Source organism: Hipposideros armiger, unplaced genomic scaffold, assembly GCF_001890085.2.
Source record: "Hipposideros armiger isolate ML-2016 unplaced genomic scaffold, ASM189008v1 scaffold_337, whole genome shotgun sequence".
Classification (NCBI taxonomy): Eukaryota; Metazoa; Chordata; class Mammalia; order Chiroptera; family Hipposideridae; genus Hipposideros; species Hipposideros armiger.
Window position 1 is genome coordinate 1,419,260 of NW_017731687.1, and position 13,363 is coordinate 1,432,622.

General features: G+C 50.9%; 1 protein-coding gene across 2 annotated transcripts; it reads right to left on the reverse strand.

The window, feature by feature from the left end:
• Positions 1-479: 479 nt before the first annotated feature.
• On the reverse strand, positions 480-4,855 carry CYTL1 (cytokine like 1). 2 transcript variants are annotated; one of them, XM_019661156.1, is made up of 4 exons: positions 4,697-4,855; positions 2,645-2,689; positions 2,389-2,517; positions 480-1,142 (listed from the first exon to the last, which is right to left on the reverse strand). In XM_019661156.1, the coding sequence occupies exons 1-4, from the start codon at positions 4,847-4,849 to the stop codon at positions 1,059-1,061; spliced, it is 411 nt and encodes a 136-aa protein (XP_019516701.1). In that variant the 5' UTR covers positions 4,850-4,855; the 3' UTR covers positions 480-1,058. The 2 variants fall into 2 exon arrangements, with proteins under 2 accessions (XP_019516701.1, XP_019516700.1); XM_019661155.1 differs by having other exon boundaries at positions 4,688-4,855.
• Positions 4,856-13,363: the final 8,508 nt, after the last annotated feature.

Here is a 13,363-nt window from a genome sequence, read left to right on the forward strand (position 1 = left end):
TTCAGCATTTCACCAATCCAGTTACTCAACTGAGATTGTACTGTAGGTTTGACGAATTAATTAAACAAGCATGCTTCACCTGCAGAGAACCGGCGTGGAGCACTGGGATGACTGCGGGCTTTGGAGCCCTGGAGTTCAACCCACTTACCTGCCATCTGGTGACCTTGGGCAAGTTACTTAAGCTCCATGAGCCTCAGCCTCCTAGATGCCTGCATCTGAGGTTCGTGATACACACCAGGTATTGCACTGCCCGTGGGTAGGATGCAAGGTACAGTCTGTCCCTACACTTAAATCGGAACATCTCCCAATGTTTTAGGGACAGACCTTCATGCAGGTGGATTGAAGCAGACCCAGAAATACCTGCGCTTTTTGGGAAAAGGGAGAAACAGGCATCTTGCTAAGAGCAGCAACTTTGAGAAGGAATGTGAAGTGAGCATGGACGTCCACTTTGGACAAGCACAGCAGGACACGTGTTTCTCACTGTAAAGATCGTCTTTATTTGATTTTCATCACCTTTCAATGAAAGAGTGGTTCCCGTCAGCGCTACGTAATTACGAACCTTACAAGTACATCGTATAGGCAGTGAAAAGTTCTTTAAAAATGAAAAGTAAGTCTAAGGAACATTTGTGATGGGAGAGGGTATGAAATAGAAGTTTGGTTAAATGTAAGCAGGTTCCTATCAGGAAAGGAAAATGGTACTACTACTACTCCATTAAAAGCAGTACTAGAAACATAGTATTTTGCTTGTTCTCAAGCTACTTGTTCATCAAAGAGAAGCTGATTTGCCCTTTTCTTCCTAGTGATCAAATAAACATGCTTGTGTATCTAACCTTCCTGGCAAGACAAGCCAGGGGGAATGAAGGCAAGGCTTCTAACTACGTTCAAAGTAAGTTCCGGGGTCAGAGCACCGTCCCTGCTCTCCAGAACGTGGACAAACCAGGTGGCACTTTCAGATGCTACAGGAACAGGGAGACCCGAGGGGACCATGGCTTTAGCCCATTGTGTCTGGGCAGCTGACACCATTCAGTCCCCGTGGCTTCTCTCTGGTATGGGCTGCCTTAGCCTTGACGATCTGGCAGGATTGTGGTCACTGGGATTGGGTACTCCAAGGCATTGCAGTCATCTGACAGGAACACCAGATCCTGAAAAAGATGTGCGAAGGGCAGGATCATTACTGAAGGCGGCGGCTGAGCCCGTGCACGACGATAGGATTCCTGCTGATCCTCAAGGACTTCAGTTGTTCCCTTTGGGCAAAAACTTCCCATCCTTTACTCTCCCAAGAAGAGCTGCCCATGCCTTCACATTCCCATAGAATCTTATATGTTCCTCGCGATTTATTGAAGTCACTCATACATTGGTTGGCCAGAGGAATAGATGGGTGAAAAAGTGAATGAATGCATGAACCTTAATTACTGAGCAGCAACTCTGGGCCAGGCTTTGGGGACAGCATGACAGACAGCACCAGAGCTCGCCTTCAAACACTTTAGAGTCAGTGACACCACTTATCAGATGGTGCTGTAATGATGTCTTCTTCCTGTCTTCCCCCTCACAGACCAAGGAGAGAGCGGAATGAGGAGTGAAATGGGTGTGGGCAGAAATGCATAACAAATCTTTGATGTATGAACACATAAATTATGAGTTAATGGCTAATTGTTAAAGTTTCCTGAGGACTTATTCCTGGCCAGGCATGCTGCTAGGAATTCTATGTCTGGTCAGCCTCCTGGGGTTCTCAGGATCAAGAGAGCTACTATAGCACCCGATATACACACGGTCAGGGTGTAATTATTATTATCTTCCCAAAGAGCTCAGGAGGCAGGCACTATCCTGTCCCCAGGTCACAAAAGGGGAAACTGTGTCTCAGGGAGGTGAGGAAAGCAGGAAGATGGAGACAGGAGCCCAGGTCTGTCTGATTCTGAAGCCCGTGTCCCTCGGGTCACATGATTCTACTTTCTGCATGTTAACTAGCGCTGACTTCCTGCCTTTTCTGTCTCCCCTCCTCCCCCTTCTACCAGAATCCTCCTATCACAGAGCACACCTGAAGCCCCCTCCTCGGGAGAAGTCTCCCCTGACCCCTGGAGTTCTCAGAATTCCATAGCCCTCTCACCCCAGCCCTGCCCCATTTGGCTCCTGATACAGTCTGTCTTATATCATTAGCACGTGGTCCTGGGTATTGTCGCCACATCAGCGGGGAGCTTGTGGAGGTGAGGGGCCTTGTCCTGAGTCCCCGTCGCTCACCAAGGGCAACACTGGCTGAGGAAAGGCTTTGTGACCTGGAAGCACGCCACGAGTTTCTCTCCCTTCTTGTCCCCCTCTCCTCCCAGCTCTCCTCTTCTAAAAGTCTTGGCCGATTTAACACGTAGAAAAAGAGCTTCCAATGGCGTCACTTACCCTCCTGCAGAACGAATTCATGATGGTGTATAGTTTCCTCACTTTGTCCTTCAAGGCGTCCACCTGGGCCACCTTCCAACACTGGGGCGATGCCACGAAGTCCCGCAGCTTGGCCAGCACACAGTAATTCTGGGAGCGGACGACAGGGAGGGAGAAGTCAGTAGCCGGAGGGACAGGAGCTGGGGGCTCCTGCATCCTTCTGCTCAGGGTCTCTCCCCACCCCCACACCTCCCCCAGGCAGGTAGCCCTCTCTTACATGTATATCCAGGTACAGCCTGGGCAGGTATCTCACACACAGCTCCTGCAGAAAGGGATATGAGTTACCGTGGCACCCATAGGGACACACCCTCATCCTGGTCACACAAGACTCTCTGCCAACCCTCCAAACAGCCAGCCCAGCCCCAGATCCCAGGGGACGTTCTTGATGCCGACATGTACAATACTCGTACTGTGTGCCACATGCCTCCAAAAATAGAAAACTGTACTCCCAGAATCTTACTTTTAGAGAGCAAGCTTTATATCATCTACTATGAGTTAGGGAACTGTTATATTATATATAGATGCACACACATACATATATATATATATATATATATTTACATATTTAAACAGTTCTATAACTGTCATCTAGATCTAGTAATAAATAATATATACTATAATAATATGAAAGTGCATATATATATGCATGCTGATATCACTGTTTTACTTTTTGTGTAAGACTGAAGTTCAGAGACCCAGGTTCTGGTCCTGCCCTACCAGAAATTCCTGTGTGACCTTGGGCAGGTCTCCTTCTGTGTGACATTTTCCCAGCTGTGAAATTAGAGTTCGAATACATAATCTCTCCACTTCCTTCCAGCTCTGCAGTTCTGAGCCTATACATTTTAAAATCTGATGCCTTTAAAAGTGTTTGCTCTACATATTTCACACCAAGGAATCTGGATAAATTGCAATGCAAACATACAACAGAATGTTTTGCGAAAGAATGTTGATCTATTTGATGGTGTCATTGAAAAGTAAACTGCAAAACTGCTGTGCTGTTTGATCCAATCTGTTCACATACACACACACGCGCGCGTGCGTGCATGCACACACACATGCACACACATGCACATGTGCATGCACACACATGCACATGCACACACACACATGCACAGGCACATGCACACACACATGCACACACATGCACATGTGCATGCACACACATGCACATGCACACACACACATGCACAGGCACATGCACACACACACACACACACACACACACGTGCATACCTTTGCATAGACGGAAAGCTGAAACACTATCCCCCAGAATGTTGTGGCAGTAGTTACCTCTAGGGGGTAGAATTGTAAGTAATGTTTATGTTCTTTGTCCTTTGTGCGTTTTCCAACCGTTTTACAAAGGCTATGACTTTTATAAATAGGCAAAAAGTAAACATTATTTAACTTTTAAAAAGAAAATACAAGGAAGGTGTTAGGGTATCGTAAACCCCACATCTGAGAAACATTATATTTTGTTTGAAGTGTTTACAAGGGGTAAAGGGACACTTTTCCATTTTACCATAGCTTTTAATGAAGTTTAACTCGTGTTGCTTCTACACTGCCTAAGCAGTCAGGAGGCCAAGATTCTAGTTCCCGGAGGCCCGCTGGCCCTCCCCTCTCTGGGCCGCTGGGTCTTCTTAGAAGAGTGGTGATAACAGTGGCTGCTGTTCCTGGGGTCCCCAAGTGCAGGCACCACTCTGAGTCCTAAAGGTCTGTATTCACCCCTTGGATCTCCACAGCTGCCCGAAAGGGGGTGGGTGGGTGAGTGCTCAGCAATCCCTTTTCACAGACCAGGACACTCAGGCTCAGGTGTGCCCCACAGCAGGTAGGGGACGGAGCCCAGCTCCGGGTGTTCCCCCCTTACTGCACACTCTTAGTTAATCAGCAGGCTGGTAAAGAGTATTAGTAAGCTTAATTCTTTGGTCTTCCTTAACTCCAGAGTTCTAACTCTATGGGGAGCTTTCTTTTTCTTTTCTTTTTTTTTATATTTTACAACAGATCCTCTCATATTTGCTAGCAAGTTACAAACCCAAATTGCGAAGCCTTGCGAAGACTTTGATTACTTTTCCTGGTACTTAAAAGAAAGCGCAAACCACTGCTACCATATTTAGCAGGATGGGGCTAAAGCACAAATGCCCTTGAGATTAACATTGACCAGAAAAGAAAAATAGCATTTTTTGTTTCCTGGTGCAAAGGCAATTTTTTGGGAACTAGGTCTGCATTGAACCTGCTGGTCCTCCGCAGGCCGGAGGGGACTCACCGAGGGCTCCGAGGGCTCCGTGGCCTGCAGGCTCTGGAAGTCGCCCGTGATCTCCCGGCTGAGGCTTAGCATCCTGGAGTAGCATGTAGGGGGGGCGGGCTGCACAGCGGGGGTGCTGCCGAGCAGAAGCAGCAGCAGCAGTGGGAGCAGCGAGGGCATCATGATGTGAAGGCGGCCAGCTCAGCCCCAGGCCAGCCGCCCCTTTAAGCAACTGCTTGGGGGTGGTCCTCCACGCCTCCATTTCCTGTGGGGCCCAGCAGAGGCCAGCAAGCACGCCCACCTGGCCTGGCCAGGGACACTGGATCCTTTCAGACCTAAAGGCCCCCCTTGTTGAGAGGAGGGGCTGCCTGGGGGTGTGCAGGACACCTGGAAGGGAAGCAAGGCCTTCCTCTGCCCACTTTCAATGGGAATTTCTCCCTCGGCAGGGGCTTTGCCTGCAGTGGCGGGACCAACAGATGAGGGGGCCGAGGACAAGAGGAAGACAAAGAAGGATGAGGGGCGATGCCTCAGAGGGCCTCCATTCTATTGGACCCGGTGTGAAACTGGCTGATTTCCTAGAGTAGAACTGGAGGAGGGAAAGGGACCAGAGTGATGGATTGAGCACCAGTGACTTGGGACTTGGGCTCAGGCAGCTGGGTGTCAACATCCACCCACCACTGACCAGCCAGGGGAAACTTGGGTGGTCGCCTACCCTTTGAGCAGCTGTGAGTCTGCACCTGGGAGATGGGCTGTGCTGGCACCTGTATTGGGGGACGTGAGAGCATTGCCCCAGCCAGTCGGCTTCAAGTTCCCGGCACGGTACGGGCCCTGGTACAGAGTGGACGGGAGTAAGGGGACAGTTGTCCAACTGCGGTTCTTTCAGAGGCTGCTCCGCAGGTCGCGCTCCTATAGCAGAACCAGTTAAGGGAGTACGTTGTCCTCTGGGGCGCTCGGTGGAGTACATGGTTACTCACTTCTGGCCATGACCTTGGGCAAGTTTCTTAACTCTTTCCTCTGTCTCCTTAGGTGTGAAATGGGGGTGATGAGCACATGATGAGGAATAAAAGATGCTGAGCTAATGTCCGAGCGAATGTCACGTCTCCATTCCTACAAGTGTCCCTGTGAGGCAGGTAGCACAGGAAACAGTCCCATTTTCCAGGTGGGAAAATCGAGGCTCAGAAAGTTCCAGCGACTCGTCTGAGGTCACAAAGCTCGAGACAAATGGGACTCTGTGCCTTGTCTTCCTTCGGCCCCCCCCTAACCTCCGCCCCCCCCCCATGGGGAGGAGCAGGAGTTGCAGTCGGAGTTGAGTTTGGGCCCTTGGGCTGCCCAAGGGCCAAAGAACAAGCAACAACAAGGAACCGCAGTCAAAAGAGAGGAAAGTCCTTACTTAACACGGAGTATCATTTACGCAACTATGCAGCTGTTGTTGCAGCTGCCATGAGTCTCCCAGAAAGTCAGTGAAGTGGGTGAGGTTATTCCCATTTCCAGAGGTGGAAACTGAGGGTCTCAGGAGTTATAAAACTGTCTGAAGTCGCAGAGCTAGTGAGAAACAAAGCTCCACCCTGTGTCTGTTTTTCTCAAGGGAGGGCAGAAAGGGGCCAGGGCAAGCCACACACCCCAGAACAAAACAACCATGGGTGAGGGCCAGGGGGCTGAGTGACAGGGACGTGGTGTCCTGGACATGGGGCGGGTGGAGGACAAAACCCCGGCTCCAGCCTCTCCTGCTCTGTTTGCCCAGTGCCGGTTCCCAGTCCCTGTCCATAAACAGTGTCACCCTGGGCAGTGCCAGGGGCCCCTTCCAGCCCTGACGTTCTATTTATCTGGTTTTCTGGTGTGGAAGCCTTAGGCTGGGATCCCAGTCATGTCTTCCTGTTTTGCAGGTGAAAGTGTGTTCTCTAAACACCTTTAGCGAGGTGACCTGGGGACCGTCTCCTGGGCACCCTCTCAGACAGGGCAGAGTGGAAGTGCAAGCAGCAAACACAGATGTTTTTCTTCTGGATGAAGGCGCCTCCTCACTCCTTCCCTGGCAGACAAGCAGGCCCCAGCCAGCCGCCAGGCCCCCTTCGAAACGCCCCAGGGCTCCTGGATGTGCTCGTCGAGTGGCCCCAGATTCAGGACAAAGCAGAGAGCAAACCCAGGCACCAAAGCAAGTCCCTGGGCCGTCCAGATCCAGGAGCTGTTCCCGCGTTGGGAAGCAGGCCTGGTCTGCCCCTTTGAAGTTGAGATAAATGTGGCCTTGGCAGATCTGACTCAGGACACCGTATGTGGTCGTCGACAGGCGCCTGGGACAAACTGGAAGCTGCCCCTGTGTCCTGAGCACCAACACTGAGCTAGGCGGATTTCGTTTGTCTCCCTCACCCACCCAGTGCTTCTTTTCATCTCTGCGTGTCAGCACCCTGCACCCAGCCGGGTACAGCGGATGCCCAGGAAGGCTTTGCTGAATTAAGCGGATGGTTGTTAATCTTGCTACTCAGAGCGAGGCACAGCCCATTAAAAACCCATGAGCACAGCCCGCCTGGACCAGCCCCATTGGCTGCCCGAGACCCTGCCCTGGGTGCAGGTGGGGCTCTGCTCACAAAGGTCCCCTTTGCCACTCGCCCGCAACCCCCTCAGCCCCCTTCCCTGGCCCCTTTCCCCGCCCCTTCCTCCTTCAGCATCAGGCTGCTCTGTCTGGAATGTGAACATTAAAAATCCAGGCGGGAATTTCCCACAGACTAAAGCTTTTGTCTCCTCCTAAAGGTTTCTTTCTCCCCCACAGTGTCTTAGCTGGGGCCTCCGCCCCATCGTGCGTGGAATCTCGTTATGCCAGGAGAGACCCACAGCCAGAGCTAAGGAGCGAGCTGGTAGGTATTTCTCAGTCAGATGCCAGCATTTTGTTTGAATGGATTTTTCATTCGTTTGCTGGCACGTGTTTTCGTATTGAGAGTCTCCTGAGACGGACCGTGGAGATGAATCATGAATGAGAGATGGGGTTGCTGTCCACATGTAGAAGAGCAAACCAAGCAATTAACTCCCCGAAACAAAGCACACAGGGCATGTGGCGGGAATCGCGGTGCCCCAGGAGCCACTCCCTGGCAGTGGTTCCATCTGTGAGTTGAGGAAGGGCTGGGGAAGTGGGATGGGCATGGAGGTGTGTGGGGGGCGCAGAGAGAGAGAGAGAGAGAGAGAGAGAGAGAGAGAGAGAGAGAGAGAGAATTTGGAAGACTGTGCTGCTGGAGGAGGACGCCACAAGTGAAGGGATGCAGGAAGTCTCTGGAAGCTGGAAAGGCCAGGAGAGGATCCTCCTCTAAGCCTCCAGAAAAGGAGCACAGCCTTTCCTGGACCTGGATTTCAGTCCAGTGCGACCCATGATCGACACCTAACCTCCAGAACTGTGAGACAATAAATTTACGTTGTCTTAAGCCACTCAGTCTGTGGTGATGTGTTGCAGCCACCGTAGGAGACTGACCTCTCTGGGGTTCAGTAGCATAAAAGAGATTAAGGTTGTGAGGAACCTAGAAATAACCTACATCAACCTGCCTGGTGCCCATGCTTCCTTACAGCCTCCCTGTCAAGCGCTCATCTAGAGTCTGCTTGCTTACCTCCCTGGATGGGCAGCTCATTACCTCCTACGGCCGCCCTCCAGTCTCTGGGCAGCTCTGACCGATACAAATTTTTCCCGAGGTGAAGGTGAGATGTGATGACTGCCTGGTGCTGCCATCCTTGGCCTAAAACTCCTGTGCCTTCTTCCACAGAACAGGCCTGTGGTGAGTCTAAGACCATGCTCATACCTCACTCTGTCACCACCACTCAGCCCTGCCCCCCAAACAGACTTGGCTCTCTTTGGCAGGCAATGACCCCATTTCTTGAAACATTTTCCCATGGAAAGTGGCTTCGAAATCCTTTTCCACATTTGCCTCACGATTTATATGTCTCTGCCCAAAGTGCTTTCTCCTCCCAGGAGCCATGTCTAAAGCAGAAATCCCCTCTGGCCAGCCCCTGTTTGAAATTCTTCCCTGGTTCCCTGAGGCCTGTAGCCTGGTGCCAGCCGAGCTCTCCAGCCATCCTGACCGGTCCTTTCCTGCACTTTTACTCAGGTAATAATGACGATCGCCAACTCTGGAAGTGCTCCCTTGCTCTGGGCCCTGTGCCAGCGTTAATGTGCTTATTCTGTTATCATCCTTCAGAGGCCACTGAGTCACAGAGAGATTAAGCGACTTGCTCCAAATCACACGTCATTCGCAATCCTTAGGATTTTTAGTTGCCACACCCAAGTGGCCTTTGACCTTCATACATGCTGTTTCCTCCGGTTCTGCTTCATTGGTTGAACCTGAACTGACACACATCCCATCAGCTCCATCTTCAAGCTGGTCCCTGCGTGGTCACAAAACGGCTGCCATCTGGGATGCTTTCTCATCCCCACCCAGAAAGGTGACGCCTCCCCCCGACCACCGAAGAAAACCTTGTGCTTTGTGCTGGTAGCAGGCCCTGCCAGTGTCTGTCTCCTGTTCTAGTCCGTATTTTCCTAGTTTGGAGCTCCTTTTTAGCATTTCTGGATAAAAAGCATTTCGCTTTTCCCTCTGGCTGTTCAGACCGGCATAGTCCAATCAGGGAAGCACATAACGTCTTTGTTCCCAGCCCTGAGGGGTTATGGGAGATTCCTGAGCCGATCGTAAGAAGTAGGGGCTTGCTCTTTCCTTGACCCTTTGTTACTTGGCTCAAACATAGAATCACCCCTTTCCTGAGTGTCCCCTCTGTTCCTGTCCTGTGCCTGCGTGTGATGGCAGCTAAGGTCGAAATGGCCACAGCCAGTCTCAGATCTCCTCTGCTGCCCATCATCCAGCCAGTAACTGTCTTTGCAAGAGGCTGCAAGAGCCCAGCGGCAGCTTCTGTTGTGTGGGGAACATCACAGCACACACACACAGGGTCTGGGATGTGACACCAGGGCCTGGCGTGGGAGGCCACCTCTGGGTTCCTCCACTCCTGCCTGCATTCTGAGACCAGAAGCTGGAGACGCCCATGCCCTCCTGACCCAGGAGTGACAGCCAGCAGGTATGTGCGGGGGGCGTAGGCTGAGCAACCAGCTGGACCGGGGCCACCAGTGTTCCTGCTGACGTCAGCGTTCCTTTGGTTAAAAGCAACACATCTCCCTCCTTTACGTGATGTGTTTTTAAGCTTGTTACTTGCGCTCTTGGCAGCCCCACGTGGAAAGTCGGCCCACATGGCCCAGAGGGAAGGAATGAAGACAAACACCGAGGTTGGGCTTGGCTTTTGGGCAGCAATTCTGAAAAGGATCCATGTTCTAGAATACAGACCCCTCTATAAGCCTCAGGACATGGATTCAAAATTTAAAGGGACACAATGTGCAGGACAAACTCTTCCCAATGTTTTCCCTGGGCCTGTTTATGCAGAAAGGACTCAGAAAAAGAAAATCTTTCAGGAAGAGTCCTGCTTGGCTTAGCAGAGAAAGCAAAGGCTTTGGGGTAATGCACACTTCCGTTTCAATCTCACAATTTTTTTTTTTCAGTTACAGTTGACATACAACATTATATGAGTTTCAGGTGTATATCATTGTGATTAGACATTTATATACCTTACGAAGGGATCACCCCCAATAAGTCTAGTCCTCATCTGGCACCACGGTTGCTACAATATTATTGGCTATATTCCCTATGCTGTGCTTTATATACTTGTGACTATTTTTATGACTGGCAATTTGTACTTCTTAATCCCTTTCACTTCTGTTTTGATGTGACTGTGCAAATCTTGTAATCCCTTGTCTTCCCCTGATGTGTGGGGTTCATCACATTTATTGCATAGTGCTTTTGGGAAGATGAAATACACATGAAACAGCTGGAGTGACCGTGGGAGCTGTGGTTTTTGTTTTTTTTAATCTTTTCTTCCTTTACATTTTTTTTTCTGGCTATAGGCCTGGTTTTTTAACTGTACCTCAGGTCAATTCTTACCTTCCCGCTGATAATGTGATGGGTACATGTCTCAGGGTGGATCAATTAGCATCCTTCCCTTGGATTAACAGGTGGGTACCCAGAGAAAGTCGCTCTCTCTTTCCCCAGTGTCCCCCGCCCTGGAGGGGGCCTCTCTGCCGGACGAGCAGGAGGGACCAGGATGTGCACAAGCAGAGCCAGGAGGTGGACGGAGGCGGAGGAGGCTGGATAGAGCTGCATCTCTGGGTCTGGTCCCCAAGGCTGAGTCCTGCAATTCCTCCTTGGACTCTGTAAGTGGCCTTGGGGTCATTTCTTGCTCCAGAGCTGGTGTTTCCTTTTGGCCAGAGCTGCTTTCAGGGAGGTTTCTTCCATCTCTAGCAAATGAAAGAGTTCTGACTCAGACAGTCCCCAGCAGAGTCCCCAGCACAGAGCCGGTGCTCACCACTGCTGCTTTCTCTTGGATGAGTCATTCTTTGTGGCAATCATTAGTGCTGGTCATCACAGATGTCCGGGCTCCTTTCTCCCAGACCCACATCAGGGCTGAGCTTTCCTGCCCCCTTGAGGTTACACGTGGCCTGGGGAGTTGCTCTGTGCAGGGGCACATGAGGGGAGATGATGGGTGTTACTTCTGGGCAGAAGCTTTCAGAGCCCTTGTGTGCTTTGCCATACTCTCTTTCTCTCTGCTATGGGACCACCTGAGTCAGAGATGGTGGCTGCTCTGCCGGCCTCCCGGTGAGGTGGACAAGACCTGGACGATGCCCCAGCTCACCTGTGGTGTGGACTCTGGTTTGTTTGTTTTCACAGCAAAACCTAGCTCAGCCTGACTGTGGAAGGTAGAATTCTACGATGACCTCCAATGACCCCTGTACGGCCCCGCCCCCTTGAGGGGGCGGAGCCTGTGCATCAGATGAGACGTCACTCCTGTGGTTAGGTTAGTCATATGGCAAAGGGACCTTGCAGATGTTCTAGAGCAGGGGTCGGCAAACTTTTGAGACGGAAGAGCCAATCCTGTCCCTCAAGGCAATTTAAAAATTATTCGGGAGCCATAAAACAGATGAAATCACCATTATAATGATATTCTTTAAAAATTTTATAAATGAAACTATGATAGTTTGATTTTCATTTTTAATTTTACTTCAGAACCATATGTGGCTCGCGAGCCACAGTTTGCCGACCCCTGGTCTAGAGGTTACTCAGCAGTTGACTTTGAGTTAATCAAAGCAGATGAACCAGGTGAGCCTCATGCAATCACTTGAACCCTTTACAAGCAGCAGTTTCCTCAGGTTGGTAGCAGAAGGGGAGGTCAGGGGGTGGAAGGGTTCTGACCTGACGTTGCTGGTTTGAAGGTGGAGGGGTCAGCATAGGAAGAATGTGGCAGCCTCTGGGAGCAGACACTGGCCTTCAGCTGGCAGCCAGCAAGGAAATGGCGACCTGAGCCCTACAGCCTTAAGACCTGGGTTCTGTCAATAACCTGAGTGAGTGTGGGAGTGGATTCTTTCCCGGAGGCCCCAAATATAAGCCGGGTCTGTGAGACCCAGAGCAGAGAGTCCAGCTTGCACCACGCTGGTGTCTGCCCTCCAGACAGAGCTGTGCGCTGATGAATGGGGGATGTTTTAAGCCTTCAAGTTTGTGATCATTTATTATGCAGCAATAGAAAATGAATGCCCTGAGCAATACATTACTATGTCAGGTTATTCACTGAGGGTTATAATTTTTCAACTTAATTACACATGAAGTGCCTTACAATGGTTTATTTGTCAGACTCAAGGTTTCCTGATGTCGGGTGCTGAGCTGGTCATTTCTGCGCTCTCTGGGCCAAGCACAAAGCCTGGACAGGGTGCTCTGAGATGCTGCAAGGTTGACGCTTGGCAGAAATTGTGAGTCGATGCAACTTTTCCGCCAGCCTGCCCCATCCCACTGTGCGCGGTTTGGGGACCTGGAAACGAATGACCGCTAATATGGATATGGAGGCTGCTGGGTGCCCACTGCCTTTCTTAGGGCGTTGTGCACGTTCACCCAGGCAGTCCTCATTAAAAACCCACGTGGAAGGTGCTGGTATCATCATGCCCCCACTCCACAGACGAGGCATTAATAGGCAAAAAGCTAAGCGCTCAAGGTCACACAATGACGTAGTTCTTACTTGTTGAAGGACAGGGAGAAGGCAGGAAGGAAGAAAATAACGTACTTAGATGCTAACAGGCTGTGTGATACTGGGCAGGTCCCTGGTCTACCTGTGAACTTTCATTTCCATGGGAAGTGAGGGGTGATTTTAATTAAGGTGCTGTTTTGCGTTTTTCTCTATTCTCCATGTGGCGATTCATTGCTTTTCAGGGGCCAGCCAAGGGCCTGGGAGTCCTCTCTGCCCTGGGCAGTCTGAGTTTGCGGGGTACATGGCCAGAGCTGGGGCTCATGGGCCCGTCAGGCTCTCGCCCGCTCCTGTGCCAGCCTGCAGTGTTGGGAAGACGCTCGACCCCCAGGGTCTCAGCATCCACAGGCCCCTCACAGAGCCGTGGGCGTGAGGGTGTAAGTGGGGTGCTGCTTCAGGCAGAATGGGGGACGCTCAGGAGTAACACCCCCAGATCCTGTGTTCAGAGCACTTGGGGAATCTCCCAGTTGTTAGCAGGTATCATGTTGTCTTAGAGATTGTATTCAGAGGCCCAGATTTTTTTCCCTTCTGTTTTGTTTATAGGATGTTAAATGATTCACTTAACAGATTCTTTTCAACACATTAATAGAATTGACTTAGCTGAACAAATACGCTGTTGGACGG